Here is a 17,282-nt window from a genome sequence, read left to right as displayed (position 1 = left end):
TATTCTGATTTTTTAATATTTTTTCCACAAAATAAGAAGTGAAGTTATCCATTGAGGGTATATGAGAGGAAAGGATCACTGGATCTGAAGATAAGAGAAAGGAATCAACATCACCAAGGGAAGAGGGAATGAGGAGGGATATATCCAGGTATTAGAGAAAGACTACATCCAACTTTCCTATGCTCAGATATGAATACACAACCAGTGTAGTTCCACATCACATTCATCCACAAGAATGGGATTCTGATTAGAGTAAGTTATACTCCATGTATGTACGATATGTCAAAATACACTCTATTGTCATGTATATTTAAAAAGAACAACTAAAGCTTTTTTTAAAAAAAGAGAAGTATCATTTACAATAATAAAAAAAGGCTACATCTCATAGACCTTCACTCATGGGAGAATTGCAAATTAAAATGAATTAACACAGGACAGCAAACAGTGAAGATCAAGAGAAAAGAAACATCTTCACCAAGACTTCAAGGAAAAAAATAAATGGGAACAAATAATTTATTATGAGATAGTAATGTTGAGTGAAACTTAAAATATGATTTCTCGATGAGCAGCCATCACATTTTCAGGTAATGCCCTAACCAAACATGAAAACATAAGTAAGTAGATAAATAACTCCATACCAAGACTTTTACTACACTCTTTCTGGTGAGAACAAAAAGTGGACAATAATCCATATGTTGAGGGCTGGGGATGTGGCTCAAGCGGTAGCGCGCTCGCCTGGTATGCGTGCGGCCCGGGTTCGACCCTCAGCACCACATACCAACAAAGATGTTGTGTCCGCCGAGAACTAAAAAATAAATATTAAAAAAAAATTCTCTCTCTCTCTCCTCTCTCACTCTCTCTTTAAAAAAAAAAAATCCATATGTTGATAGCAGCGATACAGCCAAATTAATATTGGAGTATTCATATGATGAATAATACTGAAAAACATTCACTTTACAAAATATTATGTACAGGGGATTATGTACATAAAATTTGCATACATAAAACAATGTTATTTATTAGTACATTTTGATAAACATAAAAATAAGAACTAGTTACAAAATTCATAATAGCAGTTAACTCCAAGGAGAGAAGAATGAAGAGAAATGTGACCAGGAAAAAGTTATTAGAAAACTCCAAATTTATTGGTAGTCGTGTATTTCTAAAAGATTAAATAAAATGACATAACAATAATGTTTGTTAATCCTGAGTTGTAGGTACATGCGTATTTTGTTCTTTTCGGTATTTAAAATATTTTAGCAAAACAAAAATAAATAAATTATAAGTTTATAAATATTTTGAAAAAAAAAACACAAAAACTGGAAAGGTGAGAGGCTCTATCATAGAAAGCTGAGTGTTGCAGGCTTCAATGAGGGAATCACAGGCCCTGCCCCTTTTGCCTCCTTCTGAGGATCTACAATTGAGCCCCACAAAAAAATTTCCAGGATTCCTTTCCCTTGGATGATGTCACTTCATTCTTCTCTTCTCAGTTTACAGGTTATACTCTCTAGAACATCTTCCCCATTTTGTAAGAGCGAGTTACACTTCCCTCCTTTGTAATTAAAAAGTTCTGTCACTCTTGTATAATTTCCTGTTTACTTGTGTCTCCCCTCTGTGACTACTACCTTTTGAGGGGAGGGGCTTGCAGAACTCATTCTTGTAAGTCCCCCTGGCAAAGTTCCTAGCCCCAAGTTTCTGTATCTTGCATTTTTGCTGAGTAGATTCCTGGCTCAAACAAGGTACTGTGGGAAGAATCTTTGCTGGTAGAGGGCCTGAGGGTGCTATCCAGAAACAGTCAAAACAATCCCTTGAAAACCTTTTGCTGGAGAACTTGTATTTCAGATTCATTATCATCTGAAACTGATTTTCATGAACAACCACTACCAAAAAAAAAGTAGAATTCATTTTTTTTAAAACTGCCAATCCACCAGCTGGCCTTTCCTCCTGTTTTATCTAAACACACAAGAAAGGAAAATTGACTTAGCAATTGTTCAAAGTTGGATTTTTCTTTTACAGCCGCAATTCAAAATACCCTTTTCAACAATTTTTCCATATTAAAAAAGACAAAGTATTAGCCTTTTAGGAAAATAGCCTATGGGCATTTTCTGGTTGTCTAGTTTTGGAAAACACAGGAACCACATCAAACCTACCTACAGTAGTACTGAGGAAAGGATGTGGGATGATGTGGGTTGCACAGAGTAAAAACCACACCCCTGTTAAACTTGACCTTAATCCATATTTAGTTTTAAAATCATAACCTAACATTGGTGCCCTTGACCTGAGAGCAACCAGTTAGCACAGTCCAGAAGGCATGAGCCTGATGATTTTTGAAGAACACTGTTTCTGGGTTCATTCAGATGGGTCGAAGTCCCAGAGGTAGGTTGTGTAATTGTTCCTGAACGTTCACAGCCCTTCCCACTGGGTTTGTCCTCGCCAGGTGGTTTGCAGAGCCCCCTGACGGCGGAGGCGTGTATTGCATTACCCTGCCCACCACATGACTTCCTTTGGCCAATGAAATGCGAAAGAATGTGAACCTGCACAATTCCTGGTGGAAAGCTTAGATAGCTTTGCGGTTTTCCATCAGTGATCTGATTCCCCATAGTCTTTTCCAAAAGAATGGATATTCCAGAGATCAGTTCTGCTTTAAGCCTTAATTCCAGAAGAAGATTCATGGAGCCAACTTGCAGATGATAATGAATTTTAAAATAATAATAAATTTTAAATATGTCACAAAGTAGGCACCAGAGTGCTGCTCCATCACTTCTCTATGGCCTCCAGCAGGTGCTCCTTATAGCAGGTGCACCAGGAACTTTGCCCTAGGGGGGTCTTTCTTACCGCAAGGCCAGGTGTGATGAATATTCTGCTTCTGCCACACAAGCTGACAAGCAGCCTCTGCCCTGCTTCTCAAAAGAGCCAGAATTTTTTGAGTTCAGGACAAGCTCCAGTGTCCCACCCAATTTCCAAAGGGAAACTTCACAAATTTCTCACTGATGTCTCCTGAGCTTGCTAACTATCTTTTCTGTATCACAGTTGGAAGTACTAGAATTTTCCAAATTAAAGTTATTTTTTCCTATTGATTTTGCTATTAGTGACAACAGCAGCTTCTCTGAAAAGATAAAAAAACTTTTGGTCAAATAATCCTTGAATGTGGGTGTAGCCCAGAACCTGCCTGTGCCCATTCTATTTTAACAGGACCAAGATGAGATCTTTACAGTTACAGGGGATTTTTTCTTTTTATTTATTTATTTATTTATTTATTTATTTATTTATTTATTTATTTATTAATCTAGAGTTTTACAGACCGTGGTGCTGGGCAGGAATGTTGTTCTAGAGGAACAGAAATCACACCAGAAAGGTAATAACAATAGTCTATTAAAAAATAACTGGAAATATAGAATCCACTGGATCTTGTATGGATCCCATACTTCAATTTATTCAGCATGCATGGGAACATTCTATATATTAAAATAGTATTCTTTCAGCACTAAACATCTGTATGCATGTATTTCTCATTTGGTATTATTGTAGGTTATATAGGTGCCACCAACATACTGTGTGACTTGGGATGAGTTACACAACCTCTCTGCTTTCATGTCCTCATTCATAAAATGAATTGAGGATATTTGGTTTAATTATTTCTAAATTCATTGAAGCTTTTCAATAGTAGGGATGTCTTGCTTCTGTATGTATCAACTGGTCATTTGAATCTACTATAGTTGTCTTAAGCCAGTTTACCAGTTCTTCATTATTATCATTATTGATACTTTGGCTTTGACAATAGGTATTTTTCCTTATACAGCACTTTGTTATGTTTAAACCTAATATCAATTGACCCAAAGATATATATATATATATATCCAGAAGACATTATGCAGATTTGCAAAGAACCAGGAGTAAGAGTTATGGTGAAGGAGGATTTTCTTCTGCCTGAAGATGGCAAGTAAGTTAAGAGGACAATCCCAAAGCTACTCAACATAATTTCAACATCTGTTCATGTTGAATTCTACTGGGCTCCCAGAGTCCTTTCTTCATCAGCAAGTCTTATATAACAAAAGGTGGTGTTATTATAACTACCTTTCAGTTGGTAGAATAACGGGAAGAAGGTGACATCAGTCATACCAGAGGCGTCTTAGCCCATGTTGGAGAGAGCTAACAGTATCCAGGCTTGTTGTTTGTCTTTTGATTCATGATCTGACACACAGTGGATACTTAAAGACTTCAGAAAAACTTGTGTTCTGCAGGTAGAGACAATGGCCAATGTCAGATCTCTTCTGGAAGGTATAATGACTTTTCCTTTGAGGAGCTCTTTGCCCAAATAATTCCAGAAAGGACAAGGAGGGCAACCTCCCTTATCAATACTTTCCTCCTCTGAGTTGATGTCAGTATTCTTGTTAATATTTCCAAATGAGAAAATAAGAGATCAAATATAAAATATTGATGGAATAGTAACTTTTGGGGAGGGTGTATGGATATTGACTCATATGATGTTGGTATTAGCCTAAATTGGCACACTAGAGAGTCACTTGGCAACATAGAACAAAACTTTTTAAATGCATAAAACCATTCCACTTTTATTAGTTATTCTAGCATAAGCTCCACAGGGTGCACAGGCATCACTGCATAATTGTTTATGATAGCAAAATCTAGAACAACTTTTAGAGTGTGCTGAATTTGGATCAGTAGGAGATGGTTTGAATAAATTATGGTCTATCCATGAAATAAAATTCATAGAGCTGCTTAGAGAATGAAGTAGATCCACTTGTGCTAACAATAAAGATGTCCCCTTTTAATTTTAAAAGGCATACTGAAGAACTTGCTTTCTATATGTATATATGAACTCATTCACATAATTATAAAAGTATATTCACAATAGAACATACATAAAAGCATACTCAAGAGTAGTTATTGCTGCAGAATGGGAAGAGGTGAGAATAGAAAAGGAGGTTTTACCTTTCTGATTGCAAGTTTTCTACTTAATTACTTCATATTTCAATGTTCATACATTACCTCTATGTAATTTTTTTTCAAAATATAAAACTAGAAATGCCTTTTGTAAAAAAAAAAAAAAAGGAGAGGAAATGGTGAAATAAATTATGGTACAACCATAAAATGTAATCCTAACCAACCATTAAAAATTAGCTCCTACAACTCTACTTGCTGACAGAAAAATGTGGGTGATGTATTGCTAAATTTAAAAAGCAGTTAACAAAACAAAACAAAAAGAAGCAGGAGTGTGAGCACGAGAACCATTGCAGTCACTTATGGATGACCTCCAGGCTGTTCTCCTTATTACACTGGGGCCAACACAGTGCCCAGCAAGCTGTCCAGAAAGTGCCATTTATTAGGTGCCCACCCCAAGCCAGCACTGTGCTGCAGGCTCATGTAGCTTATGGCCCGTCCTCTCCACAAGCTCATTTATCCCCATTATATAAGCAAGAATTTGGAGATTAGGGAGGGCATTTAGCTAGTGAAGCTTTGATTCAAACCCAGGTTTGCCTTCCAAAATAAAAGATTTGTAGAGTAAATTAATCAACAAATCAAAAAATTTCAAACCACTGGTTGATGAAATGACTTGTAGAAAGATCTCAGGGCCACACCAGATTGAATTAGTAGAAGAGTGTATATGAAATCCTTACCCTATCACAACACCCTAGCAATGAGGGGGATTATTATCTAGACCAGGCATTGAGTCCCAATTTCCTGTCTTTAGGAATATAATAGGAAATGAACACTGGAAGGGTGATTAGTGATCAAAATTCGTCAATTTCAAACTAAATTTGTAACCCATAGCTGGTCATGAAACTAATGTAGTGTATCAAAATAAATATTTTTTTTTTTTTTATTGTGAACTGGAGGGCTGGAGATATAACTCAGTGGCAGAGTACCTGCCTACCGTGCAGAAGGCCTTGGGTTCAATTCCTAACACTGGAAAAAAAACTGGAATAGAATTGAATATAGACAATATTAACACGTTATAAAATAATGTATATTGTGACGCTTCATACATTTTTTAAAAAATATTTTTTTAGTTGTTGATGGACCTTTATTTTATTTATTTGTATGAGGTGCTGAAAATCAAACCCAGTGCCTCATGCATGCTAGGCAAGTGCGTTACCACTGAGCCACAACCCCAGCCTGGTTCATAAATTTTTGTGCAACATTTCAGTTATATTTTTGTATACAAAGAAATGTGTTCATTGAATTACTCTGCAAAATATTAGTATGCAGGGCAACAAGAAAACCACTTTTCAAATCACTGATTGAATCTCTGTTCCTTTATCAAATGATGCCCCCAAGGTCTAGTGGAATTAGGTGATTTCATTAAGACCATAGGTTGTTGCCTACAGAATTTTCTGGTACTTTTCCCTCACTTACATTTTTGTGTTTTTATATTCCCACCTTTCAGGCAGGGCTAATGTTAATGAGTTTTGCGGGGTTTTTGTTGTTGTTGTTGTTGTTGTTGTTGTTCATTTGTTTTGTTTTGGTACTGAGGATTGAACTCGGGTACTTTATCACTGAATCACATCCCCAGCCCCTCCCCTCCTTTGTTTGATACCGGGTTTCACTAAGTTGTTTAGGGCCTCGCTAAATTGCTGATGCTGGTCTTGAATTTGTGATCCTCCAGTCTCAGTGTCCCAAATCACTGAGATTATAGGTGTGCCACCATGCCCACCTATGAGCTCACCTTTCTGCCAAGGTCAACAATACTATCTTAAAGTACTTTGAAAAGATTATGTACAAACATGGAAGCCACACCCCTTAACACTTGCCATGCTGCTAATACAGGATGAGCTGCTGGGCTCTGCCAGAATCTGAGGTCGCTGCCTCAGTCAGCATCAGACGAACAGAACAGTTTTTACGACATAGGACATGACATTTTCACATCCATTTGTACCGACAGCTTATTAGAATAGTTCCAATTCATTGATGACCCACAGGTAAAAGCAGTAGCATGCAGCAGGAATGCAACACCACAATGAGTATTTATGTAGCATTCAATGTCACTGTCCTCCAAACACCTGAGAGCTATGCTCTGTCGACTCCAATGTTTGCTTGAACTGCACACATTTAACCTCAACAAGTATATTAAAATAATAAGAAAATTGTCCTCATCACTCAGTTGAATGCTTTTTCCAATGAATTACTCAATTTTGTTCTGAGTAAAAACAGTTGTTTTACTTCAGTCTACCAATGCATCATTTCATTACAAAATTTTAAAAAGTGATTTCTCCTCAGGAGTTTAAGGAATGTCTTTCTCTTCTCCAGCTTAAGGTGCAAACATTTCCTCCTTCCTTGGCTTTTAGCTTTGATCACTTGTACCTTGATACCTTTGGATTTGTGCTGATGGGTCAGTGGGAGACTCGTTATGAACTCTTCCTGCAAATCTGACACCAGGCACTCCATATGCAAAATCCGATGTCTCAGGATAGGATGTCTTCATGCAAAACCAGAGCAAGGCTGAGAAGCTAACGGGATTTTGCTGTATTGTTGAGTTCCAATCTGGATATGGGTAGAGCTGCTACACACATCCTTTGAGAATATAGAGAAATAATGATCCCAATGTAGTACTTTTTTTATAATTTTTTCACCTAAATTTCTCATTTGCTCATTATAACCCACTTTGTTCTTTTCCTACCAGGACCATTTCTTAATCCAAGCTCCCATTATTGGTCACTGCCTATCCCTCTGCTTTAAGATCAACCTGACAACTTTGGCCCATTGATTTCTAAGGAAAGCTTTGCTCTGTCAACCACATCCTGGGCGTGTGCTATGCAGTAGCTCTGAACCTATTGGAGATCTGCATCTGTATCTGATTTTTTCACTTCCATTTGTGGTCTCTCCACGGGATCCAGGCTTTCTTCTCTCTGTACCTACAAAAGTTATTTGAGATTTCTGCTTGTTTGTGATCTGAAAATGGATTTCCCATTGGACATAAACTCTGGCATAATGACATTTCTTATGTGTTATTAAATATATCCCAGCTCTATCCTCAAGCTGCAATCTACCAATGCTGCCACGAGATCACTTATTTTGCAATAAATTACAGGTTAGGGACAATTAGGCCACACTAAAAAGGTCAGGTTGGGTCTCCATCTAGTCTGATGGGAATAGTGAATAGTCTTATGAATTTCAAACCTAAATCAGATGACACTACTATAAATTTATACAATTCAAGTCAATGAAAATTTCCTCAGCAGTCACTATGGGCCAGATGCAGGAGGTTAAAAAATGATGTTCCTTGTTCAAGAGGCTGATTAGGAGAGAGACCAATGCACATTTTTCATCACCTCAGTGTATGCAAGGTTCAGCCCTAAGAGATTTCCCATGGTCCCCTTTGAGCATCAAAACAATGTGAAGAAATTTGACTGAGGTCACTTAGCTTTTTGGTGACCAAGCTATGACAAAATCTAAGCCTGTTAATCAAAACTGATGCTCATTTCATTTCACCTTTTCATTGCAACATGCACTGTTTATTTCCAGATTTTCAGCACTGATATTTTGATATATATGTACATTGTTGAGTGGCTAAATCAAGGTAATTAATATATCACCTCATATGCTTATAAATTTCTTGTGGTTGGGAACACTTAAAATCTATGTTTTTGACCAACTGAAAGTAGCAAATATTTTCCCCCACAATTACATTCTTTTCATGGCCAGAGTTTGAGTCTAAATCTTCCTCCTATTAATGAATATTTGGAGCCATTCTTGACCTGGTATACAAGCTTGAGAGAAGGAAGAGGTCCTGAAGTAGAGAGGGGAGGGAGGAACCCGCTAATGCTCAATGGGAACCTTGGATCCCCCATCCTTCTTGGCACAACATGCCCACATATTTGACCAACATAGGGTGGAGAGTGGGAAGCAGAAAGGAAAAGAATGCTTTATTCAACACCTAACATCCTCCAGAGAAATATACAGCTCACAGCTCCTGGAGCTGAGCAGACATGCCGAGACAGAGGATCTCTGGTCAAAGCTCTCTTATCATAGAGCCCTGCACCTGAATGCCTGAATGCAGAATGCTGGACAAAAGCAGCTCTGACATCCTGCCCAGGGGCTGGTGTATCCCCTGGGTCCATAGATACCACTTTTTGTTTCACTCAGCCATGAGGAAGTGATCGCAACAGGCTCAGGCTTAACAAACCTCTGCTTGGCTCCCATCCAGTCAGAAGCAATAAACTTTAAAATTCTGTGGCTGTAGGTTCCTGGCTGTGGCTGCCATCAGGGCTGGGAGAGGCAGGCTTTCCACATGCTCTCTGCTCACTTACAGCCCCAGTCTGCCAGGGCTTTTCTTAAGAACTCTTGTATGGGAGATCCAAGGTTCCCATTGAGTCCCTGGATCCCTGGCCTGATGTGATTTCCTGTGGACAGGAATGACACTGGTCTTCTACCAGTTTCTGTATTATGGACCATCTTATGTCCTATAAAGGAGAGGGGGCAATGTCCTAGGACAGTTCATACAGGCCTAAGGAAACCCAGAAAGGAGCCAAGTATTGGAGCAATTTCAGCTCTACTACTCCAAACCAGCAGGGTCTTAGGTGGCAAGCAACAGAAATCAACCCCAGCTAACACGAGGACTTCACTGGAATAAAGGGGCCCTGGTTATAAGAACAAAGGGAAGCTCACAGAATTGGAGGGAGGCTGAAAAAACAGATAAAGAAGGAAAGGGCTTGCTTCTGGGGTAAGGGCTGGTTCCTGCCCTAGTGTAGCTCTTGGCTTTTATAGGCAGAGTAGCAATTAGAAGGCAGACTATTTCCCCACAAGAACTACTTTCTTTGTCAAATGCTTATTTTAGAGTCCGAACATGGATTGTCAATTATTGTCTCAATGTTAAATTTTTTGATTTTGATAACTTCATTCTGGTTATGTTAGTGAATGTCTTTGTTCTTAGGAAATGCTAAGATTTCCTAAGGGGTGATTTAGTTTGTTTTCTTTTATAATAACATTATAGTATATGAGGATGGGTAGTGTATAAAGAAAGGAGGTTCATTTAGCTCAAACTTTCAGAGGCTGAAAGTCCAAGACTGGGTGGCCATGTCTGTTTGGCCTCCGGGGAAGGCTTCGTAATGGATGGCTTCACTATGGGGGAGAACAAGCAGAAGAGGTCACAAGGTAACACAGGAAGCCACAAAGTACAAGGGACAGGCTTGCTCTTTTTATAACCACCTGCTTTCTCAGGAGCCCATGGGGTCCCACCAGAGCTACATTAATCCCTTCCAAGGGCTGCACTCCCTTAATGACCTACTCACCTTCCACTGGGACTGCCTTCTTGAAGATTCCACCATCTCAAACACGGCCACCCTGGGGACAGTCTCCAGCATATGAACCTTTGGCTTATGTCATCTCCAAATGGTAGTGAGGGATAAAGGGCATGATGTTTGAAAGCTTTTAAAAAATGGCTCAGAAGATAAGTAACAATTATTGTATGATGAAAGAGAAGGCAAATGATAACTCAAATGTGGCAAAATTAAAAAATTAATGGAACTTCTTAGATCTGTTTCTAAGTTTGAAATTATTTTAAAATAAATAGTTTTATTAAAAGGAATCTTTTAAAAACATAATATTCAGATTTCTCATCCAAGATCTGCATAATCTGAATCTCTGGGGCAGGGGTCCAGGTTTTGAAAGCTTCCTGGGGACTGCTGTGAGCAGCCAGCACTGAGAACCAGGCTCTAGGTGTTGAAGGGCTATCCTAGGTTAACAACTACACAGAGGAGCAGCCTGCAAAGTAATCACAACCATTAACTTAACATGTATAGTCTTAACTGTTTATTATATTTATGCTTTTCATTACAAAAGTAATATAACCACATTGCATAAAAATTGGAAAATATTCTTTAAAAAGGGAAAATAAAAAGTTATCATCATTACATAAACAATGAAAGCATTTTGGTTTATTTTCTCCAAATATACATGTTTGCTTCCTAGGTGGTATGACACATTGAACATATGACATTAGTGCTGCTCCTATTTTCATTTGACATTGAAAACATCTTCAGGGCATTCCTTTTTGATGATACTACACTGAGGGGAAGTGCAGTTATTGACTTAGCTATTCCTCTACTCCTGCACATTTAAATTGTCCTGATTTTTTTTTTTGAATTACAAATAATGCTGCAAGGAACAAATTTCTTCATAGCAGTGTTTCTGTATTTCAGACCATTAATAGAAATAGGATTATTGGGTCAGGATATGTCCATTCTCATAGCCCTCAACACATTCAGCCTAATTGCTTTGCAAAAGAGCTCTAACAATTCATGCTGCAACCAGCAAGAGATGCTAGTTTTGCAGCATTTGACATTATAAATGTTTTGGTGCAAATTTAATATGTGAAAATGTGTCAGATGGAGGCCAGAACTAGCAGAAAGGCAATCTTGGTTTTAACTCTTGTTCGGTCACTAACGAGCTGTGATGCTTGGAGATGGTGCTTTAATCTTTTCCATCATTTCATGTATTTACTCAACAAAATCTTATGATGTGCCTTCTGTGTTCAGGCACCATTCGTTCCTGGTGAACATGAATATAACTTGAAAGTTGAATGGACATGAAACAGTCGTGGTTAATTTTTCTAGACTCTTCTTCACTAAGGCTACTTTTGTAATCGTGATTGTTCATCCCTGATAGTTATTTAGATCTTCAGGTCTGTTGGTTAATAGCTGTCCAATAGAATCACTGGGAGTGGGGAGCTTTAAAACTGTTCAATGGCTTAAGGCATCCCAGAAGAATTCATTTAGAATTGCTAGATGTGGGGTCTGGTCCTTATTATTTTTTGAAAGCTCAGGTGCTTCTGTTGGGTAGCTGGCTTTGGGATTCACTGTTGTAGTATGCCAGGGGTCCTGAGTACATTGGGGTTTATTATCAGCATATCAAAGCTCAAGTTTCAGAGTGAAGGTGCAGAATTAGAAGAGGGACATTTGCTTCCTTCCCCTCCAGCCTCCTGTACATAGCAGCATCAGATGATCCTTCTGCCACCTCATCTGAGACCTACCCCTTACCCACATGTGGGATTGAACAGGCTCTTGCCTTTCTTGGTGTGACCTTGGTGCTAACCTTGGTAATTCTGACTTTATATCCTTACACAATTCACTTCTGGAAACTCCCAGGGTCCATCCTGCCATGCTTTTCCTCCTTGCAGAGGCCCTGCTGACTGCCCTCCATCAGGAGCAGCCCGTCCTCAGCCCTGTCATTGTCTCTCTTGATGCGCTTCACCTTGCTCTCCAAATTGGAAGATGGTTGTTATCTACTATAATCTACAATATTTCATGCAAGTTGCTCTCTGAGACCTTCCAAAGGTTGCTCTGTTCTGTCAACTCTATCATTCCCTTTGTTCAGGTACCAAGAATAATGATCTCTGGGTACCAGGCATCTGACAAATCTTAAAGTGAAAGTAAGGATCCAGGAAATGCTTTCAAAAGAAGCCTTTCCTAAACTAAGTGAAATATTCACCTCAGTGGACCAGAGGGCGAGTTCCCTGTCTTCTGACAATTTGGGGCCATTCAAGAGAGGATCTAGGGATCCTAGTACCAATTAGATTCCCAGAAGGCCACTTCATACCCTGATGTTATTGAAGTGAACACACAGAGAGACCCTCACTGTCCCACTTCCTGTAACATGAAGGTGATCGATTTGGTCTGGGGAACTAATCAATTTGGTCTAGGGAGCTTTAAAACATCAGGCAATTTAAAGTTCTCTCTACTGCTGGTGATTTTAATGGGCAGCCAATAGCTAACAGACATGACACGCAAAACAACCATCAGGGATGACAATAGTAAACACAGATGCGGCTTTATTAAAGATCAGTCTAGAAGAAATAAAGTTTGGACTGTGTTATGGTTTGGATATGAGGTGTCCCCTGACAGGCTTATGTGTTATGTAATACAGGAATGTCAGAGGTGAAATGATTAGATTATGAGAGCTGTAACCTCATCAGTGCATTCATTCATTCAATGGATTAGTAATTTGAATGGGCTACTAGGTAGTGGCTTATGGCAGGTGGGTCATGGCTGAAGGAAGCAGGTCACTAGGGCCATGCCCTGGAGGGTTAATATTCTTTCTCTCTCTCTCTCTCTCTCTCTCTCTCTCTCTCTCTCTCTCTCTCTCTCTCTCTCTCTCTCTCTCCTCTGCTTCCCAGATGCCATGAGCTGAGTAGATTTCCTCCACCATATTCTTCTTCTACACTGTTCTGCCTCACCTTGGACCCAGAGCAACAGAGTTGGTCATCCATGGACTGAACCTATGAAACTGTAAGCCTCAAAATAAAATTGTCCTCCTCTGAGTTGTTCTTGTCAGGTGTCATTTTTACAGGCATGAAAAGTTTAGTAACACAGACTTCTTCATTTTCCAGTTATATTCATCCACAGTTAATTACCATCTTCTCCTAAGATTGATTGACCTCTTAGCTTTCCTAAAATCCAATGTCCAGGACCTTTTAATGTCTGTCCTACAAGTTAACTCTTTTCATTTTTGGGGTCTTAGATTAAATGCCACATTTCCTGAGTCTTCTATCACCTCTAAAATGAAGCCAGTATCTATTCTGGCTCTTCTCAACATCTTCAACTGTAGTGTAATCTAAACACACCATCAATGCTCATGTCCCAAATATTGTACTCCAAACAGACTTTTCAGAGCTTCTGTCTTAGAAGAGAGTTCATGGGAGGTCTGATTGCACAATTCACATTGGTCTTGGGCTGTCACACATCAAGAAGAGTGTATCTCTACCTACTACACTTGGTTGGTATTTCAATTCTATGCAAAACACACAGGGTCATTAGCTAAACATATTCAAGTCAGGGGTGGGCCCAATTCTATTAGTATTTAAAAGTAGGGATAAGCCCAGAGTTGATATGTGCCAGTCAAGCCAGGCTGAATCATGAATGAGTCCAAATATGTCCTCTCTCACTGCTGAGGTCTGCCCAGCACCTCACCCCAAACACCTCAATGTGATGTGACTCAAGCATGATCTCACTTGTCTTCTCAGCCACTTTGTGATGGGGGTTCCAAGTTGCTCATAGTCCTATTCTACTGTTGGGAGAGGCTAGGGTGGGAGCAAAGCCAGAGGCAGCTGTGTGGTTGGACCAACAACTATCACCCAGTGAACCCCAGGGCGAAGACAGATGGTGTGTTCAGACTCTGGTGCAGACTCTGTGGGACACAACAGTCATGCTCCTCTGTAGATAGAGTAAGGGTCACATGGTGTCTTGATTGTGAAATCTTCTCAAAGATGAATGAACTTATTGAGGGTGTGACTTATTTTTAGCTTTCCTTTTGCAACATGACTGCATTCTGGTGGTCTTTTGTTCATTTTCAGACACACTTTCCCTGCTTTGACAACATGCTCCCTATGACCTCCACAGGGGGACTTCTGTGGATGCATAAACTCCAGGTTTGATTCTGGATGTGCAATAGCCCCTTGAGAAAACTGTTTATGAATAACACTCTCTAAGTTCAACAAACTATTCTGCTTTTTTTGGACATGATTTTGATGGTGATTATTTTGAAGAATATTTTCTTCTCCAGTTAGAATGAACAATCTTTTTCCATAGCTTACATTTTTGGCAAAAGTTTGCCCTTTCTAGTGATTTTTCTCTGTCCTTCCCCACCATGATAGTCCTCCTGTACTTCTGATTGCTGCAGGATAAGTAAAGAAAGAGAATACCTTTAGGCTGTTTCCCATTACCCAGGTCATAATTGCTTTGAGTATCAAATAAAAGACATTTTGATGAGTTCTATCCTTTCTTTAACACAGTAATGTGGTACTCTCTGAGACAAAAGATCAGAGTTCTCTGGGGTTCTTTTCTCTCCTGTATAAAATTAAAAAGTGGACAAGATGTTTTGTGACCTGAGAAATTGCTTTTTCGTAAAATGCCAAAAAAGGGTGAGGCCATCATGCATATCATCCTGGAACAAAGCTGTGGATCAGGAATCAAAGTTTTTGTAGTGTAAACCAACAGTGGGGCCTCCTTAACCACTTCAATGCTTTAGCTGTCCAAACTGAAATGAGGTCATGTTGATCAACTGAAGAAATGTATATGAAAGTGCTTTGAAAATAAAATCATGTAAAACAATCATGCTTGCTATTAGGAGAAAAGAAAAGAGAATCCTTGAGGAGTCATTTCTCAGCCTCTGGATTTTAAGTTTCTACTTAGTGTAAAATACCATACATAGAATTTTCTACCCATCTTCCAGCAACTGCAATGAAGTTCAATTTTGCAAAAGGTAATACTAAGATAATAGCAATTTGCTAATGGGAGAAGCCGTGGTTTTAAAAGTCAGCTATGAGAGTGATGAGAATAAAGCCTACTTTGAGTGGCATGTTGGAAATCTGCATTGGTTTTATAGCACCAAAATAGGTCAGAAACTTTTATATTTAAAAAATTCATAGATGTGTTTCACAGTAGATCTCAGAGGAGAGGACTCCAAACTGAAGCCATAATGCTTCATATTTATGGCTCAGTGTTGCCCCAAGTTTCTGTGCAATCATGGAAAAATGTCTGACTCTCTAAGGTCAAATTCTCCCAGTTACAGTAAGGATTAATAACACATGCTCAAAGCATTTTCAAATATTTCACTCCTGTAAGTTAAGGAAAATTTATTAAGAACATTTGTGAGTCTTCTTTAAGCATTTCAGTTAAATTAAACTATAATGTAGACAAAGCCTCACCTCTGACTTCACATACTGATATGACCTAAATTTTGTAAATAAAGTCTTACAAATGTTAGGAATGCATTTATAAAGTGAAAGATCTTTTTAAACATGTAAGTTTGTGTTTTCAAAATCATATTTTCTAAAAACATTGTCCACCTGCAGTGCCATTTATGTTACATACACAGAGCTGCTCATGGAGGTCAATGCTAGAACTATCTTTATGTAATTGCAACATTTTAAAAAACAGCAATTACATCACCGATAAAAAACATAATAGAAAACCTCTAACTTTGGGGAAAAGGCATATTTTTCCTAGAAATTTAAAATATAGAACATTAAATAATAACCTGGAGTCACAAACAAGCTGAAGCTTTTCAAGTTTGCTTTCAATCTATTGTTTTAATAAGAGAAATAAAATAAATGCATTGTATAGATAAAAATGAATATGTTTCTTGTTGCAGGAGAAATCATCAAGAGTCGATATTTTCTATTGTTTATCATTAAAATAATTCACCCTAAGAATAGAATAATATTTAAAATTTGTTGGGGATATAGCTCAAGGGTAGAGCACTTCTAGCATGCATGTGGCCCTGTATTTGATCCCCAGCACTACAAAAGAATAAATAAATATAAGTAAAACAAAAATAAATAAAGGTTATTGGATGATCTATTTATACAATACACATACATAACACCTTTATATTTCCCGAAGTAACAAAGAAATGTTCAAGGGGAAGTGTAGATGTGATTGAAGTTTGATAATCTTTCTTTGATTTTTTATAACACTTAAAGTCAGTATGAATCATTTGGTATGGGTGAATTGCCTTGTATCTTTTCATGCATGTATGTCTTATCTGTACAACCGGAAAGGGAGCTTCTGGAGGGAAGTTCCCTGTGGTGCTAAGCCCAGAGCATTGTACATAACCTGGGTGCATTAATCTTTGATTGATATGCACATTTGCAGAAAGGAGTCTGTTGAGATAACACTTAAAATCTTTATTCATTGATTTACAAAATGTACAATATTTACAACATCTAGGCATTAATCTCATATTGACATGAATGAAGAGAATCTAAAAATAAATATGTGGCACATACGGTAATATACACACCATGGCTCTTTGCACTCCAAGCCATCACCAATGGTGAGGATTTAATGGAAAATTTACTGTGGTAGAAAAGTCAGATGGCTGACCAGTCCTGGACCTTCAACATGAATGGCCCTTCCTTGGTTCCTTGAGGCTGGGGATGGTGAACAAACTGCTTTCTTTCAAGAGAATTAAACAAAAATCATTTTAACAGGTGTAGGGGGTGCATGCAGCACATCTGTTCAGTCTGCAATAACTCCCCGGGGGGTGGAGGAATCTGTACCACTGTAGACCGGATCCCTCTACACCAGCCAGGGAAGCTCTGATGTGGTCACTTTCTTATCTCTTGTTCAAATCACATGCAGTACTTGGAAAATGTGAGTGGAGTTTGACCATGCACAAAAATGTAGATATGTACAACATTAAATTTTCATTGTCTTATAGCATATTTCTTTATTCACTTATTTGTGGTACTGGGGAGAGAACCCAGGTTAAAGCATCTTTAGATGCAAGATCAACCATCTCCTCTTTCAGCAAGAGAGACAAATGAG

At 38.5% G+C, this 17,282-nt stretch overlaps 1 protein-coding gene across 5 annotated transcripts in view; it reads left to right on the top strand.

The window, feature by feature from the left end:
• The window catches only part of MMADHC (metabolism of cobalamin associated D), a 97,518-nt gene that overhangs the window by 62,473 nt on the left and 17,763 nt on the right, over positions 1-17,282 (top strand). For 2 of the 5 annotated variants that reach the window (XR_014018007.1, XM_081261214.1), the window contains exons 8-10: positions 3,291-3,355; positions 3,800-3,940; positions 13,130-13,241. Coding sequence is in view for 4 of the 5 variants with exons in the window: in XM_081261214.1 (XP_081117340.1) it covers positions 3,291-3,355; positions 3,800-3,940; positions 13,130-13,229 (306 nt within the window). In the remaining variant the exon portion in view is untranslated. Of the gene's footprint in view, positions 1-3,290; positions 3,356-3,799; positions 3,941-7,639; positions 7,668-13,129; positions 13,283-17,282 lie in introns of those variants that run through there. The other 3 variants (XM_081261213.1, XM_081261215.1, XM_081261217.1) reach the window with 3 other exon arrangements.

This window comes from Spermophilus citellus (assembly GCF_964194105.1).
Source record: "Spermophilus citellus genome assembly, chromosome: 11".
NCBI classification, from domain to species: Eukaryota; Metazoa; Chordata; class Mammalia; order Rodentia; family Sciuridae; genus Spermophilus; species Spermophilus citellus.
Note: the sequence above shows the minus strand (reverse complement) of the source record. Positions and strands in the feature narration are given on the sequence as shown.